The sequence below is a fragment of the Podarcis raffonei genome, chromosome 2, assembly GCF_027172205.1.
Source record: "Podarcis raffonei isolate rPodRaf1 chromosome 2, rPodRaf1.pri, whole genome shotgun sequence".
Lineage (NCBI taxonomy): Eukaryota > Metazoa > Chordata > Lepidosauria > Squamata > Lacertidae > Podarcis > Podarcis raffonei.
The window spans coordinates 39590247-39615807 of record NC_070603.1 but is presented as its reverse complement, the minus strand read 5'-3'; the positions used below and the strand labels follow the sequence as shown (position 1 = coordinate 39615807).

At 42.9% G+C, this 25561-nt stretch overlaps 2 protein-coding genes across 8 annotated transcripts in view; one reads left to right on the top strand and one right to left on the bottom strand.

Annotated features, from left to right (window-relative positions):
- B3GNTL1 (UDP-GlcNAc:betaGal beta-1,3-N-acetylglucosaminyltransferase like 1) overlaps nucleotides 1–3911 on the top strand; it is a 166582-nt gene extending 162671 nt beyond the window's left edge. For both annotated transcript variants that reach the window (XM_053376128.1, XM_053376127.1), the window contains one exon: nucleotides 2985–3911. In XM_053376128.1, the coding sequence (XP_053232103.1) occupies nucleotides 2985–3065 (81 nt within the window). In that variant the 3' untranslated portion in view covers nucleotides 3066–3911. The remainder of the gene's footprint in view (nucleotides 1–2984) is intronic.
- Nucleotides 3912–4986: 1075 nt separating this feature from the next.
- Nucleotides 4987–25561, bottom strand: part of TBCD (tubulin folding cofactor D) — a 156424-nt gene continuing 135849 nt past the window's right edge. For all 6 annotated transcript variants that reach the window (XM_053376121.1, XM_053376116.1, XM_053376120.1 and 3 more), the window contains exons 31-40: nucleotides 23652–23735; nucleotides 22792–22950; nucleotides 21404–21542; nucleotides 17774–17895; nucleotides 15680–15757; nucleotides 13265–13354; nucleotides 11535–11622; nucleotides 10928–11037; nucleotides 10057–10141; nucleotides 4987–5297 (exon numbers count right to left, since the gene is read on the bottom strand). In XM_053376121.1, the coding sequence (XP_053232096.1) occupies nucleotides 5289–5297; nucleotides 10057–10141; nucleotides 10928–11037; nucleotides 11535–11622; nucleotides 13265–13354; nucleotides 15680–15757; nucleotides 17774–17895; nucleotides 21404–21542; nucleotides 22792–22950; nucleotides 23652–23735 (964 nt within the window). In that variant the 3' untranslated portion in view covers nucleotides 4987–5288. The remainder of the gene's footprint in view (nucleotides 5298–10056; nucleotides 10142–10927; nucleotides 11038–11534; nucleotides 11623–13264; nucleotides 13355–15679; nucleotides 15758–17773; nucleotides 17896–21403; nucleotides 21543–22791; nucleotides 22951–23651; nucleotides 23736–25561) is intronic.

The following is a 25561-nucleotide window of genomic DNA, read 5'->3' as shown; positions in this document are numbered from 1 at the left end:
ATGGAATTGTAGGCTACCACATGTAGAGAATCCCTGAATTCTGTTCTTATAGACAGGGAGTGACCAAGGCTTTAAAAGGTCAACAGACTTGGTCATGTTGCCACACTCTCATCTTCACTGAGTTTCACTTCACAAGGCTATCTGGCTTTGTGTCACCAAACTGGCAGGCCTCACTAAGTTGTAAGGTCTTTGTGAATAACATACTTAGCAATGGAGAATCTCATTAAGACTCTGTCTTTGAGGGAACCTGGCTGTCCTGGCGAAATTATCCAGAAGCAAGTATCTGCATTTTGGGCTGAGAGAAATAGGGTTTTTCCACCCCCAGGAATGAATGGTCTGTCAGAGATTATGTGTTAAGATGTGAGAAACAGGCTCTCTTTTAGCTTTGGATGGCTGTAAGGCCTGGGCTGTTTGCTTTGGAAACAGTTTAAACCTATGGGTGGAACTTCTACAATTGCCAGCTGTGCGGCGCACCTTCCATCCTGAAAGCAGCTCCTGGCTAGCTTGTTTTGGCATTCTCTTTAAAGTCTTCCTTGGTAGGAAGAATTACCCAGTGCACACCCTACTGGGTATTCAGTAAAAAAAATATTCAGCACGTGAAGGCAAAGGGTTTCAGCTGGATCAAGCAGAGAATGTTGCTCTTCATGTTTCATTGTGCATGTCTTTAAAGTCTATCCACTTACAAAGCAGAATATTTTTTTGCTATTGCCCTTAATCCAGTTTGACTCTGCACTCCTTTTGTGTTTGGTCAAATTCAGAGAGAGAAGTGCACAATCATCACCCAACTTTTCCAGTTCTTTCTCCACGCAGTTGAAGCTTAATAATAGGGCAGATTTTTGAGGTGGCACAATGTCTTGAATTCTGTGATTCAAAAGGTTTTTAGGTTGAAGATATTGTATGCAGCTCTGTAAGGATTGTGTTAAGAGAGAAGGCTCACCGTCTCATGCCATGGTTTAATACGGGAACACGCTTTGTTAAGTGGTGGATATTGCTGTAGGATCTCCAAGTAGCAACTAGAATCCAGCTTTGTAAAGGCTTCCATGCAGGTATGTTCTCCTGACATCTGTGGAATTTGCATGCACTTTGGGACTATCGAATTAAGGCAAAGCTTCATGTTAGTGTCCTACTTTTCAAAAGTGTTACATTACCCTTTATTCATACTCAGAAGCAGTAGCTCCTTTGTTGTTACTAATCTTAATGATGGAGTATTATTTAAGGCTAATCCCACTGGAAACATAAATTACAAGCACCCTGAAATTAAAGGCTCAAGAGAAACGCTGAAGTTGCGAATGATGTCATCTGCTTTTCTTGCCAATCACAAGGTTGGGTGGAGGGTATCATCACATTAGACTGTGCAGGATGGCAAGTAGGCACAAAGTTCCTCTTCGTACAGTAGGTAGGATTTGGAGGAATCACCAGTAGCCAGAGTTAATAGTCCAGTTGCTTGGTGAAAGCAGCTCTCAATAAAGAACCCATTCATTATGCAAAATCCACCAAATCACTAATATGTTGAGCTGTCATCAGAATGTTCTTTAAGTCACTTGAAAAGTAGCATCTGTGGGTCAAAAATGTAGTTCTGCGATTGGGTTGTTGTCCCCCCCCCCCCCGTAGGTCTAGGTCCTCATCTGCAAGACAGTAGTTCCGGTAATAGCAATAGATTTTCCTTCACCTTAGCCCATCTCTGTCATTTTTAACCTCTACCCTTCGCTATCCTACTTGCTTTTATGCACTCTGTTGAAATCACTATCACCATGAAAGCTGGTGTTGCTCACTTCCTGGTCAAATTAAGGGCCTTGCATTCTCTTTGACCTACCTATTACCTAGTATTGAATCCATCGTCGTCGTTTGGGTATAGCGGAACATCAGGTGCTGGGACATTTGCTGTTACCTGTTCTGCAACAGATGGAATCCCACCCCCAAGTCATTCACGGGAAGGGATAGTGCCTGATCAGAACTGTGCTACAGCACATTCTAAGGTTTATGCTGATACTGTTCAAGCACAAGGAATCTGCCTTTACAAAGCATCAAAGCAGTGTAAGTCTTCCCTCCCCCTACATTACTCCATAAAGGACATGGGGGTAGGTCACAGAATATGTAGAGTTCTATATGTCCAGGAGGTGGGGGACAGCAATGTCATTAGCATGTGCAAGTGTCAAGACTCCCCAGATGTTGTTGGACTACAACTCCCATCATCCCTACCTAGCAAGGCCAGAGCTCAAGGATGATGGGAGTTGTAGTCCAACAACATCTGGGGACCCACAGGTTGAGAATCGCTGGTCAAGAGGGATGGGAGACCTGATGAGCTCTGATAAGCCAGTATTTATATGACCCATTGGCTGGAAGCCCCTGGCTATGCTCTGTGGTCATTTCTTATTTGGAATAATGAAACCTCTATTAATAGATAGTAATGGTTATAACATGGATCAAATTTATTTCAGACTTGCATCCCCCCCCCCAAATATCCTGGACTGACAATAAATTCCCTTCAGGCGTACCAGTAAGATATGCAGGTATCCCCCATACAGTAAAAGGGCATGAAATGGGAAATGCTCAAGTTTTAAGTCCTTAAATTATTGGACTTTGCAGTGCGATTGTAGTCAAAATGTTCCTACAAGCTCAGCATGTTAGGAAGAGAATCCTACACACCCGTATTGGACTCAGTTCAACTGACAATGACTGTTGCTGTGACTAAACATTAATATTGTATGCTTGGATCACGGAAATGATGTGGTTTCATGCTAGAGGATTTACATAGTTTCGGGGCAGGAAAAGAAGCGAGGGGTGAGAAGGAAGAGAGAGCAAACTATTATCGGTATCTCTTAGTACAACCTTTAACTTGCCCACATCAACCCAGAGTGACTTACAACCAACCAACCAAACAAACAAACAAAAAGAAAACTAACCGTATACACTCCTGTAAAGAAGGATCTTTGAAATCTAAGTATGTCAGACAGATTCAACTAATTGATCTTTTGTTTTGACAGGATTTGACAGGTGGACAGTTTGAGGAAAACTTGAAGCTGTTGAATCTGAAGGAAGCTGTGGATTATTATCATTTTAACTGAAGAATGTGGTGCACTGGAAGGCTTTATGTTGCTCGACAAACCAGAGGAGACGCTAGCCTGTTTCTGCCCCCACCTCCAAAGGAATTCCTCAAAACAGGTATTAGTAAATTAAAAGGTGAAATACTACTTGTATTCCCTTAAAAAAAAAGGTGGAATGATGGTGGAATGACAGCAAAGCTTAGTATACAAGCTAAACTCTGTTCTGTGAATGCAGCTCTTGATCTGAAGGTGTACAGAAGGAGTTTCCCACAGAGTTGCTAGCATTTCAAGGTTGTCACTCCTTTGCACTATTCACACATTGTAAAGGAATAGCAGGATGAGATCCTGCTGATCCATTACAACCTGCACATTGGGGGGAAATGAGACAAGTCACAACTGTGAGGATTCCCCACCCTACCCCAGCTAACACATTGAAATGTCTAACATTGTAGGGGACACACACCCAATTGTTCTTGCACTGTTTTTTAGAAGGGTGCATTTACAGTCGGCCTATGTATGAAGAAGTGGTGAGGGCCTGTGTAATTCCAGCATGGGCAGGGGCAGCTGGAGGCTCCTCTAAAGTAAAGCCCTGCTATGCTGTGTGATGCATGTGGTTTATATGCAGGCTTAAAGAGGCTACACATTATCCTCAGGCTAGGTAAAAGTCGAACGTGACAATTAGAATATAATTTACATAAATGTGCTTGGAAAGGGTCTCCATTATATTCCCCCCCCCATTGTGAGAATAACTAGCCATTTAGGGCCCTCCTGTTCCATAGTAGTGAAGTCCATTGTGATAACAAGAACTACTTCTACATAACCTTGCTGGTTGTTCCTCTTTATCAGATGCTTCTGGCTACATGCGTAAGACCCTTTCACTGATGTAAAATGAGACACCAACCAGAGGGTGGGCTCACATTGGTTCTCCAGTCTAGACAAATTTATTTTGCACCATTTTTGCATAGCCAAAAATGGGAGGGGGAAAATAACATTTCCAAAAAGATTCTTTGGATGCTGCTCACAGCAGCTTATTGCCCCTGTAGTTCCAGGTAGGATACAGTGGTACCTCGGAAGACGAAATTAATTCGTTCCGCGAGTCTTTTCGTCTTGCGAGCTTTTTCGTCTTGCAAAGCACGGTCAGTCCCAACTGCACCTCTTCAAGCGGTTTTAAGAAAAAGGAAACAAACTCGCAAGACGTTTTCGTCTTGCGAAGCAAGCCCATAGGGAAATTCGTCTTGCGAAGCAACTCAAAAAACGAAAAACTCTTTCGTCTTCCGAGGCATTCGTCTTGCGAGGTACCACTGTATTTAAAAAACATCCCCAGGCTTTTCAGATGCAGTTTTAAACATTCTGGGCTGCTTTTCTGGTATTTAGCTTTGTTTCTTTGTAAAGTGCCCTAGGAATATAACTGAAGGGTGCTATATTATTATTCGTAATATATACTAAATTAAAACAGTCAGTATCTGAACACTGCCAGAGAATGTTAGTGTATGGCAGGCTGAGAGTTTTCATATCAAATTGGTGGTGGGACAGGAGAGTCAGCTGTACTTCCTGTTTATAGAGGTAACATTTTTCCAGTTGAAATCACGCAATGAATTTAGGTTATGATCCCATTGTTTTGGTGCCCTTCACACATGCCAAGAACATCAATAGTCCCTTTCCTGAACATCACTGTGCCATATTGCTCTGCTAACATACCAAGCGAACAAACAAACCTTTTTGCTTGGTGTGTGTGTGTTTCTCTTCTTTCCCATACAGCAAGGCCCTTCTGTGCACAGCAACTGGAGTTGTGCATTGGTTCTTCTTACAAAACAGTGGTACATAATTTCATTTGACAGGATAAAGTCCCATAGTGCATACAAAATGCCTTTACTGGTGCATTAAATATTCACTGTAAACCAAGCTAACAGCTGAAGAAGATGGACTATACAGGAAATGCTGGTAGGATGATCTTTCCAATAGATGTTTAATCCAGTTCAGGGAAAGAAACACAAAACATCAGCATACATACTGAACATGAAAGACAAGAGAATATCATGTGGCCAAACTGCCATCTTGTGGTTAGAGATTAAGGAGTGACTAGAAATATCGACTTGTTTTGTTAACATACATTTGAGTTTAAAACCCCTTCTGCACACAGCTTCTGAAAAGATGCTTTCACAATCCTGACTTTTTAAGTTGCTGTGACCGCCGTTGTATCTACTGCTCTGAAGAACTTGTTTTCCTAATATTGACTGTTTTCAATTATGTGCTCTGCAGAAAAGAAGGAAGAGCCGTGAGTTATTAAGAGCTTATTTTGAAACAAAATAGATTATTCAGTTCCACAGATGTGGTGTCAAACAGTTAGCTTAGGCATCTTAAATCTATGCATAACAAATTAAGTTTCCTTATGGTAGTGGCGCCTGCCCTGTGGAACGCCCTCCCACCAGATGTCAAAGAGATCAACAACTACCAGACTTTTAGAAGACATCTGAAGGCAGCCCTGTTTAGGGAAGCTTTTAATGTTTGATGTATCACAGTATTTTAATATTCTTTTGGAAGCCGCCCAGAGTGGCTGGGGAAGCCCAGCCAGATGGGCGGGGTATAACTAATAAAATTAATAATAATAATAATAATAATAATAATAATAATAATAATAATAATATGGGAGGGCTGGTGCTACTGTACTGTGTATACATCAGTACTGATTAAGGCTGGGCGATACCTGGTTTTTAACATCATTATATATCAGCGACTAAATACCACAATTTACTGATATATTACGATGTCTGAAATGTATCTCGGCTGCTTCTTCCTTCCCACCTTAGGGGAGGAAGAAGGAGCAGAGATACATAACCCAGCCCCACACTCCTCTGGCTTGTGTGAGCAAGAACATTGGGGAGGGGCTTGATAAGGTTCCATATTTTTCACTCTATAGGACACACTTTTCCCCCTCCAAAAATTAAGGGGAAATGTGTGTGCATCCTATGGAGCGAATGCAGGCTCCTTGGCTTCAGCAATAGCAACGTGAAGCCTCCAAAGCGCAGAGGGAGCGCTCCCTCCACGCTCCGGAGGCTTCATGTTGCCTTTGCTGAAGCTTCAGGGATAGCCGCTTCGGGTTCCTTTTGCTGAAGCCGGGAAAGCAAGACACTCCTGGCTTCAGAAGAGAGGGAGAGCTGCACAGTGCCCCTTCAGCGAAGCGGGAGGAGAAATGGAAGGGGGAGATTTTTTTTTTCTTGTTCTGCCCCTCTAAAACAAGGTGCGTCCTATAGAGCGAAAACTACAGTAAGTGAGCAGCTTCCCATACCCCTCAAGTTGATCAAGCCCCCCCCCACTCCAGCTCACATGAGGCAGAGGTGGGGGGCTTCCTTAAACTGTTCCACTGGTGGGAGGCAGCCTCCCACCCACCCCTCTGTGGAGTATTTTAAGGAAGCCCGCTTCCAGCTCACCTGAGGCGGCAGCAGGCGCACAGCCTACACATGGCTGGACTTTTTGAGCTGCAGGTGCATTGTGGCTCCCCAGCCACGGCCAGCACAGTGCACGCAGGGAGACGGGAGTGAGGAGTGCTGTATGTAGAGCCATGATGTATTGGCAGCTCAAAAAGTGTGAAGCCAGTATCATGATCTAGAAGCCATAACAGTTCCAGACGATTCCTTGATTTATCGCCCAGCTCCAATACCAATAATATCATTACAAATTATCTATTACCTCTGTTCAGAGCAACACATGTAAGCTCCAGTTGCTGATATCCAATACATTGTGGAGTGCAGCTGGAGCACTACGTAAGTTGCACATGTAGCAACTTTTGTATACCAAGATAAGCCATTTTATTAAACTACTAGTTATTTAAAATATTCATTCTGACCACTTCTCTTTAAGAGAGGGGTCTTTCATGGCTACGAGTTTATTTAATGAATTCAACTGTAAGCTTGCCCCCCACCCCGCTAAAAAAGGTGAATCAAGGTCATGAAATTTGGTAAAAGATACACACTTGAAATGTTCTTTCCTTATTTTATAAGGCATTCTGTGGTTCTCTTTGTGAAATGTGAGCTCTGAAAGCTGGATAGCACTTGCATATTTTTCATACACTCCCTCTGAAAAATAGGGTAGTAGGGAATCAACCTTGTGTGAAAATTCCTCCAGCTTGTGGAGAGAGAAGCCTTCAGCTACAGCACAAAGAGATGCAGATGTGGCTGTCAGTCTTAGATCAGAGAGCCATGGGACCATTTTCAAATCTTTTGATACCGAGGAAATGCAAAACAGCTTTCAGGACTCAGCATTTTTTTGTCCTAGTTAAATCTTAACTTGAATATTTCTTTGTAATTGCTATTCCATCGTCACTTGGGAGGCAAACACAAACACACACAACCAGCAAATAGAATCATACTTAAACTATCACCACCACTCATTCCTCAGAGAACAAACCCCAGTTCTGGCTTAGAGCAACAACTCGTCACTGCATGCCTCCATTAATGCTGCTGCGCAACACTTTGCCCTCCACCAAACCAGGAACACTAATGTATTGTTGTATTCCTGTTGCATATTATAGGACATTTCTGTCCCATTTGCCATGTGTCACTGTAACTGCCTGGACATTACTTCTTCCTGAAAGCAGTATAAACCTCAGCACAAAGAAACCTGGAATTAAGTGCATATTGGAGACAGGTTACATACCTTACATTAATGTAAACAACTGCAGCGAGCACTGCAGGTTGGATACAGCTACAGTGGTACTTCAGGTTAAGTACTTAATTCGTTCCGGAGGTCTGTTCTTAACCTGAAGCACCACTTTAGCTAATGAGGCCTCCTGCTGCTGCCGCGCCACCGGAGCCTGATTTCTGTTCTTATCCTGAAGCAAAGTTCTTAACCTGAAGCACTATTTCTGGGTTAGCGGAGTGTGTAACCTGAAGCGTATGTAACCTGAGGTACCACTGTATATTCAACCAGTACTCAAAACTACTCTGTGAAGAGCAGATGGGCACGCACACACAGGTCGCACTTTTCAAATCTCAAGTGTGAGAAGCAACTCTGAATGGGATACCACTTTATAGAATGTCAGTATTTTCCTATTTTAGTTTAAAACCTCAAATTAGCATCGCTGAAATTTGGTACTAAAAGAAACAACAGAGAATATGGCAACAGCGTATTGTTTTCTCTTGTCACGGTTATTGTAGAGTTGGAAGGGGCCCCAAGGGCCACCCTGCAGAGCAGGAATCACTGACAGATAGCCATCCAACCTCTGTTTAAAAACCTCCAGGGAAGGAGAGTCCACTACTGCTGTCAAACAACTCAAATATATGAATGGTTGTCAAATGAATGCTGGTCATTGATTGTTCATTTTCTGCTGTTTTATTTTGGCTGCAAATATGTGTATATATATATATATATATATACACTTGTTCATGGAAAATTTAAATAAAGATTTTTTTATGGCCCAGTTCATACAATAATACAGTGGTGCCTCGCAAGACGAAATTAATTCGTTCCGCAAGTTTTTTCTTCTTGCGAGTTTTTCGTCTTGCGAAGCACGGTTTCCCATAGGAATGCATTGAAAATCAATCAATGCGTTCCTATGGAAACCGCCTTCAGACCAGGTCCGGGGACAGTCTGTCCCCCGACCTCTTCTGAAGGCTGGGGGGGGGGGGGACAAGGGCTTTTCTTCCCACCGCCAGCCTTCAGAAGGCTGTTCTGAAGGCTGGCGGTGGGAAGAAAAGCCCTTCTCCCCACCTCCCACCCCGCAAGCTCCGGGGACAGGAGGGCTTTCCTCCCGACTGCCAGCATTTTAAAAGCCCCCAGGACAGCGGAGACTTCTCCGCTGTCCCGGGGGCTTTTAAAATGCTGGCGGGCGGCAGCGAAGCATTCGCTGCCGCCCGCCAGCATTTTCAGTTCACCCCGGGACAGCAGAGAAGTCTCCGCTGTCCCGGGTGCTTTTAAAATGCTGGCGGGCGGCAGTGAAGCATTCGCTGCCGCCCGCCAGCATTTTCAGATCGCCCCGGGACAGCGGAGAAGTCTCCGCTGTCCCGGGGGCTTTTAAAATGCTGGCGGGCGGCAGCGAAGCGTTCGCTGCCGCCCACCAGCATTTTCAGATCGCCCCGGGACAGCAGAGAAGTCTCCGCTGTCCCGGGAAGGCAGGCGGGGGGAGCAAAGACTTTTGCCCCCCGCCGGCCTTCAGAAGAGGTCCAGGACCTCTTCTGAAGGCCGGCGGTGGGCCAAAGTCTTTGCTCTCCCCCGCCTGCCTTCAAAAGCCGTCGGGATAGCGGAGAAACGCGCTGCGCTTCTCCGCTATCCCGGGAAGGCAGGCGGGGGGGAGCAAAGACTTCTGCCCCCCGCCGGCCTTCAGAAGAGGTCCAGGACCTCTTCTGAAGGCCGGCGGAGATTTCCCTATGGGCTTTCTTCTTGCGAAGCAAGCCCATAGGGAAATTCGTTTTGCGAAGCACCTCCAAAATGGAAAACTCTTTCGTCTTGCGAGGCGTTCGTCTTGCGAGGCACCACTGTATTAAGCCAAGCTCGCATGGCTTAGTTTTGCGTAGTCCAGTAGCAGGACGAGGGGTGGGCATGAAGGAGCCATGAGTTCTGCTACAAATACCTGGGTTGCACATATCAATGTTTTGACTTACTAAACTCTCACTGGTGTTTCTGCAATTATTTTGGAACAAATAATCACCTAGCCTCCTCTCTTTGAACTAAAGTTGGGATCTAAGAGACAGATGCTATGATGTTCATATTTTCTTGTAAAATTCAGAGTGGAATTTAAGCCCGCTTTTGGAGCCAGCTGCACTGTATTAATTCATGCTCAAGTAGCTAAGCACCAGAAGTCTGGAATGCTTTCAAGAGAATAGAAGGGAGCTATAAAGCACTTGCTTTTTGGCAGTTCCACACATGCACATACTAAAGAGGGCTAGGCTTGAAGCAAAACTCTGAATATCCTGCCCTGAAATTGTGGGCTTTGCTAAATGTGCAGGTCACAAGTCTTTCCTGGAAGAATCCCCAAAAATATTCACGGTCAGTTAAATGGATCCTTTAAAAACTTTACCTTAGCTACTAGTTGTGGCTTGGGCACTTTCATTAAGTCACAGAGATAGTTGCGCTTCTTCCTCAGAAATGACAATTCTGCATCCCTGTTTGGAGAGGGAAAATAGCATCAAGTTATACGGACAGATTCAAAGTCTATCACATCACAAATACTTCAAGTTAGCAAACTTTACTCCAACCCATTCCAAGATGGGATAAGTAAGCCTATGATGAATTAAGTAGTCCAGAAGCTAAGCAAACATAAATGCAGTTTAAATTCCCTACTTACTAAGCTGTCTGCTCTGAGCTCACTGGAGGCTCCATAAGGGCCGTAACTAAAGAGTAGGGAGAGGTTTTAATGCCACCTTCCCCAAGTATATCTTCACTGCGCACCACACACAGAAAGCCAGGAGCTGTGGAAAAGCCCCACTCAGGAGTGACAGCCCAGCTTCAGAAACACTGCCTGAAACTAATTGCTCTGGTCTCACTAGAAGCCCTTAACAGCAGCAATGATGGTGGCAAAAATGCTAGAGAGATAGGAAGAGGCCTCAACAGTAACATTACACACCCTCGAGTGTTTCTTTTAGCAGCCAGTCACTGAAGGAGAGGAGTTAATAGTTTTGTATTATATAATTGTATAAGCTACCTTGGGAGTCTATTAGCTCAAAAGGTGGTGTATAAATCTACAACATAAGCAAATGCAGTTCAAGATCACTCCTTGCATCAAATGAAATTTGTATTCCAGATTCATGTGAATCGAAACTGGCATCAAACCTCCCCGGTCATCATTGTAACACACATTTGTCTGGTTGTATCTGCACTCCAACATGGAGGGTTAAATGTCAAGGGTTGGGAGTCAGCATAAGGTTGTAGGTGTGGTTGCATTAACTCACCAGTCAGTGTCACTTAGAATTGTCATGACCTCCTCTATAATATCCGGTTCAGCAATATCACTGTAGGTTATGAGCATTTCATAGACATTACTGGCTGTTGCCTTTCTTATCTGGAGGTAGAAAAAGGAATAGCTTTCAATTACTCTAAAGAGATTAAATGTTTGGATAATAACACCCTGGTAGCATGTCCAGAAATTCACAGGTTCTAAAGCACTAGGGTACAGTTAACACTCATATCTGTATATACTGCTTGCTCTATACACATGCACTCCAGAGTCAACCAGCATAGTAAATTAAATATACACAGTCATTCTACCTTTCAGCTATGTAGGTCCAGAAAACAGGATACTGGTTCAATAGCCAGATATGTCTAAGAGTGGACTTTAAAGCTGGGTTATTTGCTGTGCATTAAATAACAGGACTGAGGTGAGCCCAACTGCTAAACTGAGAGCACTCTTTAAGGAAGATGGTAGTGATTTACAAACACATTATGGAAGAAGAAATGCAAATAGTCATGAAGTGGCCCAGCTATTACATTTAGTGAGATTCACACAAGCAATAAAAGATCAACACCTCCAAGTTCCTAACCAACATCTGCAATACTTACAACAGGAAATGGATGACAAAGGAGGAGGAGGAGCTGAAACAGAACTTTTTCTCTCATGCTGCCTGGAAACTGGATCAGACCACAAAACCTTTATAAAAAAATAAGTAATGTTATTTCATCAGTGGGTTTTTTCATATTAGCACAGAGGAGAAATTGTATTATTGAGTCCAGAAAGGATGTGCTATGTAGAGAAGCCCTCTGCTCCACTCTATCAGGGTCACAACAAACTCTGCAGAAATATATGCATGGGGGGGAAATTGAGTTTGGAAACCATTCTTGGAGCGAGATGTGCCAGATAAGAGGTTTTAAAAACTAAAAGGTGCCAGTATTATATACACACCTGACACTACAAAAAGAAGTTCTCTTGCATAAAACAATAGATAAGCATTTGCTAAACTGTGAAGTTTCACAAGAGAAGTACTGCTGATTTTCAGCCTATATATCCTTACAAAGAACAGGAGAATGGACAGATACTGAACCTAGAGAATGTCGCAAACAAAGCTTAACAAATCTGTCTGCCATGTCTCTCTCTCATCATGCATCTGAAAGCTAGTATCGGGGGGGGGGATTTAGAACTGCTTGTTAGGACTGCAAAAACAAGAAGTATTATTTTTTTAAAAAAGAAACTTTAAAAGTTTCCATAACACACTTAGGAGGATTAATTTTATGTGTTTTAAAAAAACAAAAAACCAGAGCAAGTGTTGTCTAGTTCTTCAGTTGAATCAATCAATCAACTATGATGGCAGCAGATCTGCTACATTAAAGAAGTGAACAAACTTGAGAGAAGCACCTTACTAAAACAAGCGAACCATTAGCAGCAAGGTTCTAGAAATCCCCATCAAGTCCCACAAAAACCTCAGAATGTTGGTTATTTCAGTAGCTAGCCTATTTAGCTGGTGGGGAGTATCTGTATAGCAGAGGTTTTCACCCTTTTTGAGTACATTGCTTGTTTGACCAACTGCATTCTTTCTGCGGCACCCCTGTGGGGCTCAGGAACCCAGTTATGTCACCCCTTGCCTGCAGAGCTGGCAGCCTCTCGCCCTTTTTCAAACACCCTCCCCCTTGTGGAGTGTTCCCTCAGCCTTCTCTCCTCTCCCCTCACCTTGGGAGTCCTCTCAGCAGCCACAGCTGCCAACCCTGGTCTCTCCCCTGCCTCAAAGAGAGAGGCCTCCTCACACTGCCCCACAGGGGCCTGGGAAGCACCCCCTGACCAACCCCAGAGGCACCATTTGCCTGGGGAGCTTATAGCCAGGGCTGCTGCAATAAACAGCTGTGCAAGCTTCTGGGAAGCAGAGACACAAGAGGGCATCAGGGGAGGGAGGGAAGGAAAGAGGGAAAGGGGCCAGTGTTGCCCCTGACTATCATTCAAGGCACCCCAGGGCACCCCAGCACACTGGTTGAAAACCACTGCTGTAGAGTATGGTTGAGGCCATACATCAACAGACTAGGAATGTTTTAGTTAGCAGTATTTGCTTTAGAATCAGTACTCATAAAAGGTGCTTCTAAATTCAGTATGATAACAATGCATTGACACTTCTTAAAAAAACAGAACAGAGTGAAATCACAAGATTGCTTTACAATGGAGGTGAGCTTTTTGTTACATTTTCATGTGCCCCCCGCCCCAAAGCCACTACACAAATGCAATGACAATTCTTTCCTCAATGCACTAGGTTATTTTAATAGCTCCCTAGTTATCCCTCTGCTTTGTTACAATTTTTTTTCCAACTTACACTGCAATGCTGGAGCGAAGTTTCTGGATATCTTTAGATCTTCTGCTCTCTTCTTTACAGAGTGTGAGTAACTTCATAGGAAATGGGTGGCTGAAAATTTAAGTAAACATTATTTCAGAGGGGACCAGTTCTCCTGAGTGTTGCAAACTGTGTTGGATGTTACATAAGCAATCACTAACCACTAAGCTGGTGCAGTGGACTTCAGTTTGGGGTGCTAATATCTTGGCCTAGTAATCACATGCTGGTTAAAAAGGTAAAGGGACCCCTGACCATTAGGTCCATTTGTGGACGACTCTAGGGCTGCGATGCTCATCTCGCTTTACTGGCCGAGGGAGCTGGCGTACAGCTTCCAGGTCATGTGGCCAGCATGACTAAGCCGCTTCAAGCGAAGCAGAGCAGCGCACGGAAAAGCCATTTACCTTCCCACTGGAGCGGTACCTATTTATCATAGAATCATAGAGTTGGAAGAGACCACAAGGGCCATCGAGTCCAACCCCCTGCCAAGCAGGAAACACCAGATTATCAGGAAACACCAGATATCTACTTGCACTTTGATGTGCTTTCAAACTGCTAGGTGGGCAGGAGCAGGGACCGAGCAACGGGAGCTCACCCCATCGCGGGGTATTCGAACCGCCAACCTTCCGATCGGCAAGCCCAAGGCTCAGTGGTTTAGACCGCAGCGCCACCCGCGTCCCTCCACATGCTGGTTAGTATGATATAAACCACTATTTTCTATGCCTAAAGCTTTGAATATATATTTTTTAATGTTATGTTTTAAGTTTTAAGTCCGCATGGGAAAAGATTTCATGTAGCTCTTAAACTAGTTTAGACGCACAAACACATACACCCCCGAAAATAAAGCTGGTTCAATAAGATTAAGTGTTTCTTAGTGTGCATATTTAGTGAAATCTTATCCAGAATCTCCATTTGTAAGCAAGGCTGCACAAAGTTGCACATGTGTAAATTACCCCTAGGGAAACACATTCTATCTCTATAATATTGCTGCAAGGTAGAGTGCAGAATGGATTCTGCATTCTTTGTTTCAAGCCAGGTTAACTTTGTTAGCAATTATGCAAGGCTGTGCATAGACAGGATGGAATTTATTGGAGATTAATTCAGTTAACAGGAGTGCTTGCTGCTTTTCAGCACAGGACAATGGCAATATAGGGAATGAGGTGTGATTTCCAAAGGAAATGACAATACAGGCATTCAGCAAAGAGGCCAATTACAGCTGAGCATCTGGAAAAAATTTAGTGCATGTAGTCTAATGTGTAGGATTCTGCATCTGAAATAGACCTGCTTTGCTTTCTGTCATCTGCCAATTCCACATTTGTAATAACTAACTCTAACCTATGAGTGATCTCAAATAGCACAGCCTCTCCAAAGGAAATTGAGAAAATTCCTTCTCCTGTATGGGCAGCACTCCAGCAGAAACAGGATCAGTGAATAGGGAAAAGGGATCTGTCTAAAAGGTTCTGTGTTATGCAAATTGGGCACACGTGTTCCTGAAAATGGAGCTTTTTTAAAAAAGGTGAGCAGCATTTTTACCAGATCAATCACGACATCACTCAGGGTGGTCCCTAAATCAAGAGCACAGAGTGCCCCCCAGATGAGAGCCTGCACAGGTATGAAATTACTGTTGTTAAGGAAAGCACCCATCTGTGGACGAAGTCAAAGCGCCACTGACTTGTTGCTTAAAACCTGTAGCGATACACTCCATCGGATGGTACATTACTGCACCTTCAGCAAATGGACATGCAAGTATAATATACAAAGAAAACTGCAACTGACACTCATGTATAAATATTGGATATGCTACTAAAACTGGAAAGAATAGTTTCTCCTGCCCTTTCATTTGGTATTTCATAGGACAAGAGAACAACATGACTCAAGTATCTACTTTGAGATTTTGTTACAATCAAGTGTGCATGTGTGTGTGTGCACGCACGCACTTGAGGTAGTTTTACTAAGATACTGTTCAGTGGTTCATTGGGATTATTTCTACAAAGAGACTGACATCGCAGGTGATCATCATTAGTTCTGTTTAATTTGTAAACAGGATTTACAACTCAACTCTTAGTACTGCTTATGACCTGGTTTGCACATTACATTAAACCACATTTAAAACAAACTGGTTCAATGTGAATGAGCTGCAGGCCCTTTGGTTCTCCCAATTCCAGCTTTGTTGCAGGGGAACATGCCATAGTCTGTCTTGTTGTGTTGTCTGAACACAGGCTAGTTTGTTTGGAAGAAACAAACCACACACAAGTAAGCAAAAAACCTTGGCTTCTGATCATCGTGACCGTGGGTTCAGATGACACACCCAGCCATACTATGGCTTGTTTTCCTGCAGCACAGCAGCAACTGGAGGAGAGGCAGGGAAAGAGGCTTTATACTCTGCTCATTAGTACTTACTTCTCTTCTGTTAGAAAAATATCAAAGCAGCCATTGGCCAATATCTGGTCCAGCATCTTTAGCAACGGTACAGATACCCTAATGAGGAAAACACACAGAAGACAGAGCAACATGTTTGACGCCACTTGCAATGGGACTTTCACAGTTCAGATTAAAAAGAGAAACTTTTGCCAAAGTTCATACACTTCTGACTTTTCAGATAGCCAAAACTAGTTTGAGAGCATGACTGCACACTTCGTGAGATCATAAAGCAGTAGTCAGGTGGTAATACAGTCACACATGTTTGCAGTGCCCGTATGACCATTCTTACTCCATAGGGGGAATCACACACTGTGGTGTTTACAGGGCAAAACTAGATGCTCTTTGTGTTGGGGTAAGAATCAAAGGAATACTTTCTCCCTGTTTACCAACCTGACAGGTTTTTAATTTTTAATTTTTCTCCCTAAGCCAGGATCTGAAACCAGGTCTACCCAGAAGGTAGGAATCATTTGCAAGGAATCAACATGCAATGAAAGGGTTGGGGAGACGGGACTGTGCACCTTCCCTCCTGCAAAAACTTCCCTGCAAGTGCCCTCACCATCACATTCCTGCTATCTTGGCAAGCGTGGGCACCACACATTTGCAAGGATACTGTCCAGTTCTGCCCACAAACAGTGCAGGAGTGTGAAAACTTGTGACGCAATAGCTCTCCAGTATCCAGAATCTAACACAATACTTAGTTCGTTTCCTAAACAAAATGTGAAATGGGAAAAACAAAGTGCAGAAGTTCAAACTTCAACCATTTTAGCTCCAGGGAATGGTCAGATAAGAGTCTGCAAGAGTTTGGCAAGGCTCCTGGATTCCTTTCTGTAATTTATACATTGAGACACACATCTGAATATTCCCATTAAGGAGTGGGGCGTGTGCCTGCACACAGTCATTTTCTGGCTGTTGGCCTACATACCCTTTCAGAATGTGATGAGGAAATAGTTTTACTGGCAGTGTTCAAGCATTAACATACACACCCTATCCCTCATCTGTTTCGAAAATTTAGAGCAGAGGTGGGGAGCATGTGGCCCCTCCAGATGTTGCTGGACTACAACTCCCACCACCCCTAACCACTGGCCATGCCACTAGGAACTGGAGTTCATAAACATCTGGAGGGTCCCCACCTCTGCTATGGGAAAGCCTGCCTTGGTTTAAGAACGCTTTGGTTTAAGAACGGACTTCCGAAATGGATTAAGTTCGTAAACCAAGGTACCACTGTATCCATATTAATTGTGCATGGTGACACTGCTCTCTGCACTTGGGATCTCATGCCCTATATTCTTGGATGATCAGAGGCCTACAATTCATTTCCTCACCTATGTCCTAGAGCCTGCATCCCATGTTTCCTGATAACTCTAGTGTTTGTTCCTCCAACATGCTACTAACTGGCTACCACTCCACTGGCTCCTCTTGCCTGTGCACAGGAAATAAATGCCAGAAGGAACAAATGAGTTCTTCTTGGACTCATAGTTCATGAGACAGAGCGTGTCACATAGTGAGGTGCACGTTTCTCTTCTAGAGTGCTTTGTGGGACCATAACACCAAGTTCAGAGATAAGCCTCCATTTGCTCCTTGATAATTAAGAGGCAGCCAGCAGCAGAGGCTTTGCTTTGTTCTCAGTGCTGTGAGAATACAGTGCCAAATTTGGAGATTAGCCTGTGACTGCTTCCATGGCTTGAACACTGAATCAACTGATATCATATCCTGTGTCAGGTGACAAGACAGGGAGGCAGAGGTGGGGGCCAGTTCTGGATCCTCAGGCAAGATCCAGTTCCCCATTCCTGCCGTTTAGTTATGTAGCCTGTACTCCATTCAGGAAAATATCCCCCAAATGCAATTTGGTTAGCCGAGTTATTGTGCCTTCCTATCTCTTATGCCTGGCAAATCAGCAAAAAAAAATTGGCCCACTGACTTGCACTTCTGGCCTTAGGCTTTTTCATAACCATAGATTCCAAGTCAAAGAGAGTAGATGGAAAACTATAGTGACGTTTTTAGCGATTTATCTGGTAAGACAGGAATACATTCAGGAATGTGCCCAACAAGCCCCTATAGAAAGATACAGGTTACCTGTCATTCAGCAGATTGTCCTCAAAGACCTTGAGCAGCGTATCACAAAAGCTGTTCATTGCATCCATATTGCTCTGAATTCCCTTCAGATAGCTGAACAGGCTCTGTGATGAGCACCTTACCTGCAAGTGAAAAACACTTCCAATAAACAAACATGAAAAGATTAACTTCGGTCTTCACTATATCTCCGAGGGACTTTTTTTTCCAGACTGGGGGGGCAGGAGAGAAGAGAAAATTGATTTTTGAGGTTTTAAAGTCGATAGGAATTCTACACTACACGAACTATAGGAAAAACGCACTTCAGCATCCTTTATAACCAAGGACCCATAACAACCTGGTAACATGGTGCCATTTCAGTTAAATAGGAAATGTAATTGGATGTTTAAATGTACAGCTAAATAAGCAAGAAAAGCAGCCAGTGCCATGGCACGTTTTGCATTTTATCCAGGAAATATGTGCACTGTTGACACAGTCCCTTCTACATATGCACAGTGTTTATAACTGCTAAACAGACTTGGATGGAAGGGAGAAAACAAGGACCTCTTTCCACAGACTGCTACGTTTTATGGCTACTGGGGGATCCTGCCTATGTTTAGGACATTACCTTCGTCCACCCTCTGTGACTAACCCTTAAGATCCAGACTGCAGTAAGATTCACAGGAACTACTGCACTTCTAATAAATTCAGCACGTTTTGTGAGTCCTTAAAGTTCTTTTAATATGGTATAAAGGCACAAGAGAACAATGCCTCACCACCAGTGATTTTCCAAACAGTAAGATAAAGGCCTACTCAGCGAGTCGTATTTCTTTTCCATTGCAGGGGACCAGTGAATAGTGCATTAGGGCCAATAAAAGAGAGCATCATTTCTGGATTATTTCAGATGTTGACATATTGACTACCCTGAAGTGGCAAAAATATAGAATCCTGTCATTTGCATTTGGTCATGCTGGACTGGATCCAGAGCAAGTTAAGTCCTACTTCAGTCCCATTAAATCCAACATGGAAATTCATACATCACTAACTTAGAACACATTAAAATCAATGGGAGTTATGTGTGACTTAGGCTCCAACCCAGTGCATCTTTTTCTCCACTGAAAGGATTATACTGAGCCTCTGCCTCTTTACTCTTTTGCCTTCCAGTTCCCTTAGTGCTGTCACTTCCTTTCCCTTTCAAGTGCTTTCAATATCCATTTGCAAACTTGACAAGCAAGCCATGGGACAACTTGGATGCAGAGGCACTTTTCTAACAATACTAGAGCTCTGAATTGTATTCACATACTGAACTGTATGTTCCCAGTCGGAAGTTGCCATCTCATCAATCTCACGATTGGGAAAATAGTACGTTGACCCACAAGAACTCATGGAATTTCCCCCCTCTCCTACTTTTATCAGCCACTTGATTATGCTGTCATGTATACCAGATACAACCTATGAGCCCACTTTCGTATCCTATGTGAAAACACTTTGCGCTGTTTTTCTAGACGAATGCCTCCTGTGCTACATAGTTTCCTACAGCTTTCACCTTTGGTTTGATCACTAATTGCCTCTGAACACAGAGGTTTAAAATAGCTTTTTATAGCTAAAAGCAATGGATACACCTATTCTCAATTTCTCTAATCTCCTTTTAAAACCATCTAAGCTAGTGGCAGTCACCAAATCATGTTGCACAGAATTCCATAAATTCATAAATGTGCAATTCATAAATCTGCACTGGGAAGGACTGACTGACCAAACTGATGCAAAGATAGGGTAGAATTACCTGGCTCCAAAGGAGACTAATGGAAATATTTCAGACATTCAGCGAGCAGTCCAATTTGTAGGTGGTATTTGGGGCTCACAGGAGCATTTTAATTATTTAATGAATGCATTTTCAGAGGCACGCTAGCCCTTCTTTCATGTCTGGAAATTACTGGACTACAACCCAAGTAAACTGAGATATATTCTAGGGAGGTCTACAAAGAGCTAATGATTCAACAGTGTTTTTGAAGCGGAACAGAAGGTTGTTCTCTTAAACAAGCAGGCAGAGCCAACAATAATCAAAAGAGCTGGAAGCAATCAAACTGTTTACACGTTTCAAAACTTAAGTGTAACAAATTCTAAAAACCCAACATGAAAATATTGGGGGCAAGAACCTCTCTGTGACCTCTTGAAGTAACTCAAGGCTATTTCTCTGTCTGTGAAACTTGGGGTAGGAAAAACCTCATATTTAAAGCAAAATTAAATTTAATCTCCACCTCATTATGAAAACCCGCAAGAGTTTGACATCATGAACTGAACATTCAAGCATTCTACAAATGTGAAGGCTCAACACACTTAACAGTGCTGGAAGCCTGATGGTCTGTTGTAGAAAGAAAAGGACCAGAATCAGGTTCAAGGACTCTGGCACTCGCATGATTCTGAGTAGTGGTATTACACCACTGCAATAACTCAAGGCAGTGCAACTGTGCATGAAATGAATGTGGACAAGGACATAGTGTTGCAGGGGCAGGATCAGAAAGGTGCAATGATTTAATGAATCCTGTGCTAATAAGAACAAGGCTTCCCAGACACTAGTAGCTCAGCCTCATTGGTAAGCTGCTATACAGTAAGTACTGGGTGGGGAGACTTGCAGAACCAAAGCACATTACTGCAACAGCCTGCAAGGACGTTGATGGGCAGGTGGGATCGTGTTCTCACTGGCCAAACAAAGCTATGTGACTAAGCTGAATTTCAGTATCACCAACACCCATTTGTAAATGGAGTACAGAGAAAGGACAGCAAGTAGGATAGAGCAAACACTAAGCTGTCAGTCACTACCTGATGCTGTTTAGGTGGCAACGGTGTCACAGCCCTCTATAGGAACCTATAGGGTTGAGCTGTAAGCTGCCCCACATTCTTAATTTACTTGTGACTGCCAGTAGTGATAATAAAAATCCTCCAAGTTAGTTTCATTTTCAGAGGCAACTGGAGGCAGGAAGCTACAAGGAACACAGTGACAAGTAGAAATGCTTGTTAAAAGCAAAATGCAGTTGAAGTTATTTGCAAGTGAAATAAAGTTAGAATACTAATAGGTTTCTAAGGCTGTATGGCGTCTGACATTATCCAGAGAGACTGGCAAGATCGTCAAGTTGTGCTCAAACTGTGCTTTTCTGGATTTCGGAAGCCTGCCCAAGAACAAGGTGCTAATTGTAATTTAGATAGAAAATTTGGAAAATGGGGGAGTGAAAGGCTATGTTTGTGATGTTTCTTTGGCAGTCCTCTCCATGCCAGCATGACCTCAGTTTTCAAGAAAGGAGATGTTGGTGTGGGGAGGAACTGCAGTGTGGACTTCTCTCATTTGGCCTCGGGTTTCTCAGATTACCAGAGCTGTGCTGCGGCACCTTAGAATAAAGGAAAAGAGGTATGTAGTGAAGTGATGAAAACTGCTATATGGAAACAAACAGGGATGAGCTGAACCAGGCTTCAGCCACGCTAAACAGCAATAGGCTGGGTGCCTCCCACACTTTCATACCCCAATAAAAGACTTTAGCAGTACAAACATCAGCAACTTGCTTCCAGAAATGAACTACTACCTGAATTGATACATGGCTCTTAACATAGTCATTCTTAGACACCGCCTACCGATCAAACATTTTCTTAAAATTCACTTACTGTTGATTCGGTCAATCCACCAACAGACACAGTCAGTCCTGTCAGAACATGGTATTGATAAGATGGCAAACTCAGAAGCTGTGTGATTCTGGGAAAGGCTTGCGATGGAGCATTCCAGTTTAAGGTTACTGCCTCTGACCTGTCAACAACAGAAAAGATGGTCCCTTTTGAAGCAAGGGCAATAGAAAGCAGGTAACATAAGCCTTATGTCCTCCTGAGCAATGGTTTGTTTCACCAAAACTGCTGCTAAACTCTGAAATGTCCATTTTTAAAGTAGAAAAATTATCCACAGAAATCAAAGCTGGCATCCTTTGACAGTAAGACTCAGAAATGCTCTTTGTCAATGCAGCAGTATAACCGTATTTTAAATGGGGCTTTCATAATGTGCTATTACCATTAACTGTATTACACATTAATGCATTTTAAAATTCAATTGAAAGTGCAATCCAAAATTCAGTCAAAGACATGTAGGGGGGCCACAAGATGCAGCTATGCCCCATTCTGTTGGTAGAGAGAGATCACAGCCAGTGGGATGGCACTTATAGTGCCACAGGTACACCCAGGGAAAGGTTGGCAGGTGCAGATGTCCTGCTGGGGTGGGGGTAGAGGAGTGAAACATTTTGGGTGAATACCAGGAATGGCGCAAGGATCCAGAATATCTTGGTCCCCTCATTCTTTCTGCATACAGACACCCAAAAGAAACCTCCAACTACCCCAGTCCTGAAGCTCCTATAAGTAATTCTTTCCTGCTGACCACAAGGGAGCTATAAGGCAGGAAGCCAGCAAGTAGTAGCTCTACCATGGAATTTCTGCATCAGCACCATAGGATCACTCTGCAAAATGCAGGAATGCTTGAGATGCCAAGTTAAATTGTATGCACAAAGTATAATTTGCTTACATCAGCTTCTGAAGCATTATTTTTAACAAATCACTACATTTTACTTACTTTTGGATCTGCTGATAACTCACACCCTGTGCGAAGACTAGTTACTGGATTGAAGAAATGACCAAAGGTGGAAAATCCCACACACTTGATAACTTACGGCAGGGATGGGGAACCTGTGGCCCTCCATGAGTTGTTGAACCCCAACTTGCTTCAGTTCTAACCAACATGGTTAATGGCCAGGTAGGATGGGAGGGAGAGTCCAACAACACTGGGAGGTTCCCCAAGCCCCATTTATGGATCCGGCCAGAACAAAACTTAGGTTGCCTTTCCCTTTACTTCTCTAATAAACACAAAAAGCCACTCTGAATCTCAAAAGTCTACTCCTTAACAAGACAGAATGAAATATTCTCTTTAAACATATTTCTAAATAAAGAGTTCTTTCATGTTTATGGGCAAATGTTTATTGTGCAATTCTATGATAAAACAATGAGATACTAGTTACCTTGGAAATATTTTCTCTAAATCCTCCCGATGGGGTATGTGTGGAATTGGAGGGTCGTCAAAGTACAGAAGTGTGAGGAATACAGATCCTGCATGGGCTCGAAATCGGTCAATTTTTTCAGCTGATTGCTGAGCCACACAGCACATGATCCGCTTGGAGCTGAAGTTTAGAACACAGAACACTCATTCATTTGGAACGACATATTCCAGAGAAACCTCTACCTATATGACTACTCCCCGTCCCCATTAACATTTTCCATTCAGACCCTGCTAAGGATTCCTTCAGCAAAGGAAGTGAGAACAGCTGTGTAAAGAAACTATACTTTTACTTTGCCCCGAGATTTACAAGGGGTGGTTAGACCAAATTTCTCTCCTAGCTCTGAAGACCCATGAAGCACATCTACTCAGCTTGCCTTTTTTTTTACAAGATTGGCAAAACAGCTGTTTTGACTGCTTTCCCTGTGCTGACTATTCTTTATAACTGTATCTAGCACAGTATTTTTAAGGTTTTAATTCTTTTATTATAACCCATATATAGCTATAACTTTTCAAATGTATAATTATATAAAAATAGATACAGTGTTTCGTGGCGCAGGAAAGGCACAATATCTATCTTAAGTGGGAATAGCTATTAATGTAAAGCAGTTTAACAAAGAAGGGATAATCAAAAGCTACAATCTGCATTCCCTGTACTCACAATAGATGCAAGATAGGCTGTGCTCCAGTTCTTTCATTAGCAGTATTGATGGAAGTAACCGAATCCCATAGGTAGGAGGGATTACTGAAAGAGCCTTTTACAGAAACAGCTCATCACCTAACCATACAGCAGGCATTCACAGATTATATTTGCAAAATACATACACATTTGCATCGATTAGCTCTGGCTCAGTCCGTGCTAACAAAAGGGTCATTTCCATTAAACTGGTCATAGCAGCTTCTCTCACCCTGTAAAAATAAGCAAGTTGCCATTGTAAATTTATAACTTCTTACGGACATGCTTCATGTAAATCTACATTGCTTCTATGATCAGAATAATATACTTTCACGCCACAGTCTCATATATCAGTGTGCTTTCTTCCATGTCAGTCTCTGTGATATAGAATACATACATACATATAACAAAGGAAGAGTAGAAAACAAAGGACCATTCTAAGGGCCAAGTTATACGTCCAGTTAATTGCAGGAAAGCAAATGATGTGGTTCTTATTTTATTTTATTAGTAGACAGCAACTGTTGAGGAGGGTGAGCAGAATTGGGACTGCATCCCAGCTGGGTGTTAACAGAGTAGGATGTGGTACAGAGGGCTGCGGTGTATGTAGAGGGGGCGGTAGCAGCAGAAATTGGGTGTCCCAACTTGCACAAGCAGAAGCAACTTATTTTCATCTAGGACACACTGGGATGGCCCAGAACATTTCCTTCCTGATCTCAATAGAGAGCTTGGCTTCTTTTTCATGCATATGAATACTACATGTGTTCACATAATTAAGCTAAAACCTGGTCTACAGATGCATTACCCCTGTGCTTCCAATGAGTATTTAAAGAGCTATTAACCTACTTTAGTAACAGAGAACTGTTCTTCTTATCACTATCTTATCACAGTGGCCTGCCTTTTGTATTTTTGTACTTTTCTAAGGTGAAAAGAAGGCAAATGCATATGAAGTCTGAAAATGGGTGGACAAGTAAGTGAGAATTAGGGGGGGTAGGGAATACAAACTGCATCATAGCGTTTGGCAACCTTTCATCAAAGAATACTTCTTCCTCTTTTTGTATGACATCTTACTATTAAGGTACTCATATCCAACACCTGAAGACAGTTTATGCGCTGGGACATGTCCAAACTGTCAAAAGGAATGTTAAGTTTGCATATGGAAAATACAGTTGGTTAGCTTTCCCACGAATCTTTTTTTTAAAAAAAAGATCCAACCAAAGCTTTCTTCATATACAAGAGCAATTCTTTCCTAAACCTGTTTGACTTTTATACGTAAAATACATACTTTTAAGAAAATAAAAAAGAGCAGTACCAAGTAGGCAAGATTCACAAGAGTGCCCTTCCAGCCAGTTCTTATGCCAAACCACTCATCTTTGTTGCAAGAAGAGGGGCAAGACCACTGAGAGCTTTCCCATCTTCTAGTCCTCTCCTCAACCAACAAGGTTTATTTACTGAAGAAATGTCCACACTGATCTTTGTGAAAGTATCTCCACAAAGCAGCTTATAACAATATTTAAAATCAAAACAGCATTGCAATATAATAATAATATCATTTCATGTCTACTCTTAAGAGCACAACAAAAGCAGTCAGCAATAAAACAGTGAAAATTCAAAAGCCAGCATAAAAGTGCAGTATGCATTAACCAGAAGCCATCAAGAAAACAGCAGGACTTCAAGGCCCTCTTAAACATCGACAGGGATGAGGCCTGCTGAGTCTCAGAAGGAACTGAGTTCCACATTCGTGGGGCCACTGGTGAGAAGCCTCTGTTACAAGGGCTGGATAATCTTAACAAGTGGGCAATGCAGCAAGTCCTCCAATGCCAATTGCAAGGTATATGTAGTTTGTTAGGAGCGCAGGCAATCCTGCAGGTAACCTGGCCACAGATTCTTCAGGGTGTCAAAGGTAATGACCAGCCCTTTCAATTGGGCCTTGATATACATGGGCAACCACTGCAACTGGTACGGTATAGGTGATGTTCCCATAACCTGGCCTCAGCCACAAGTTTCCAGTTACAGTTTCCAGCCTTCACAGGCAACAGCACACAGAAAGCATTGCAGCAGT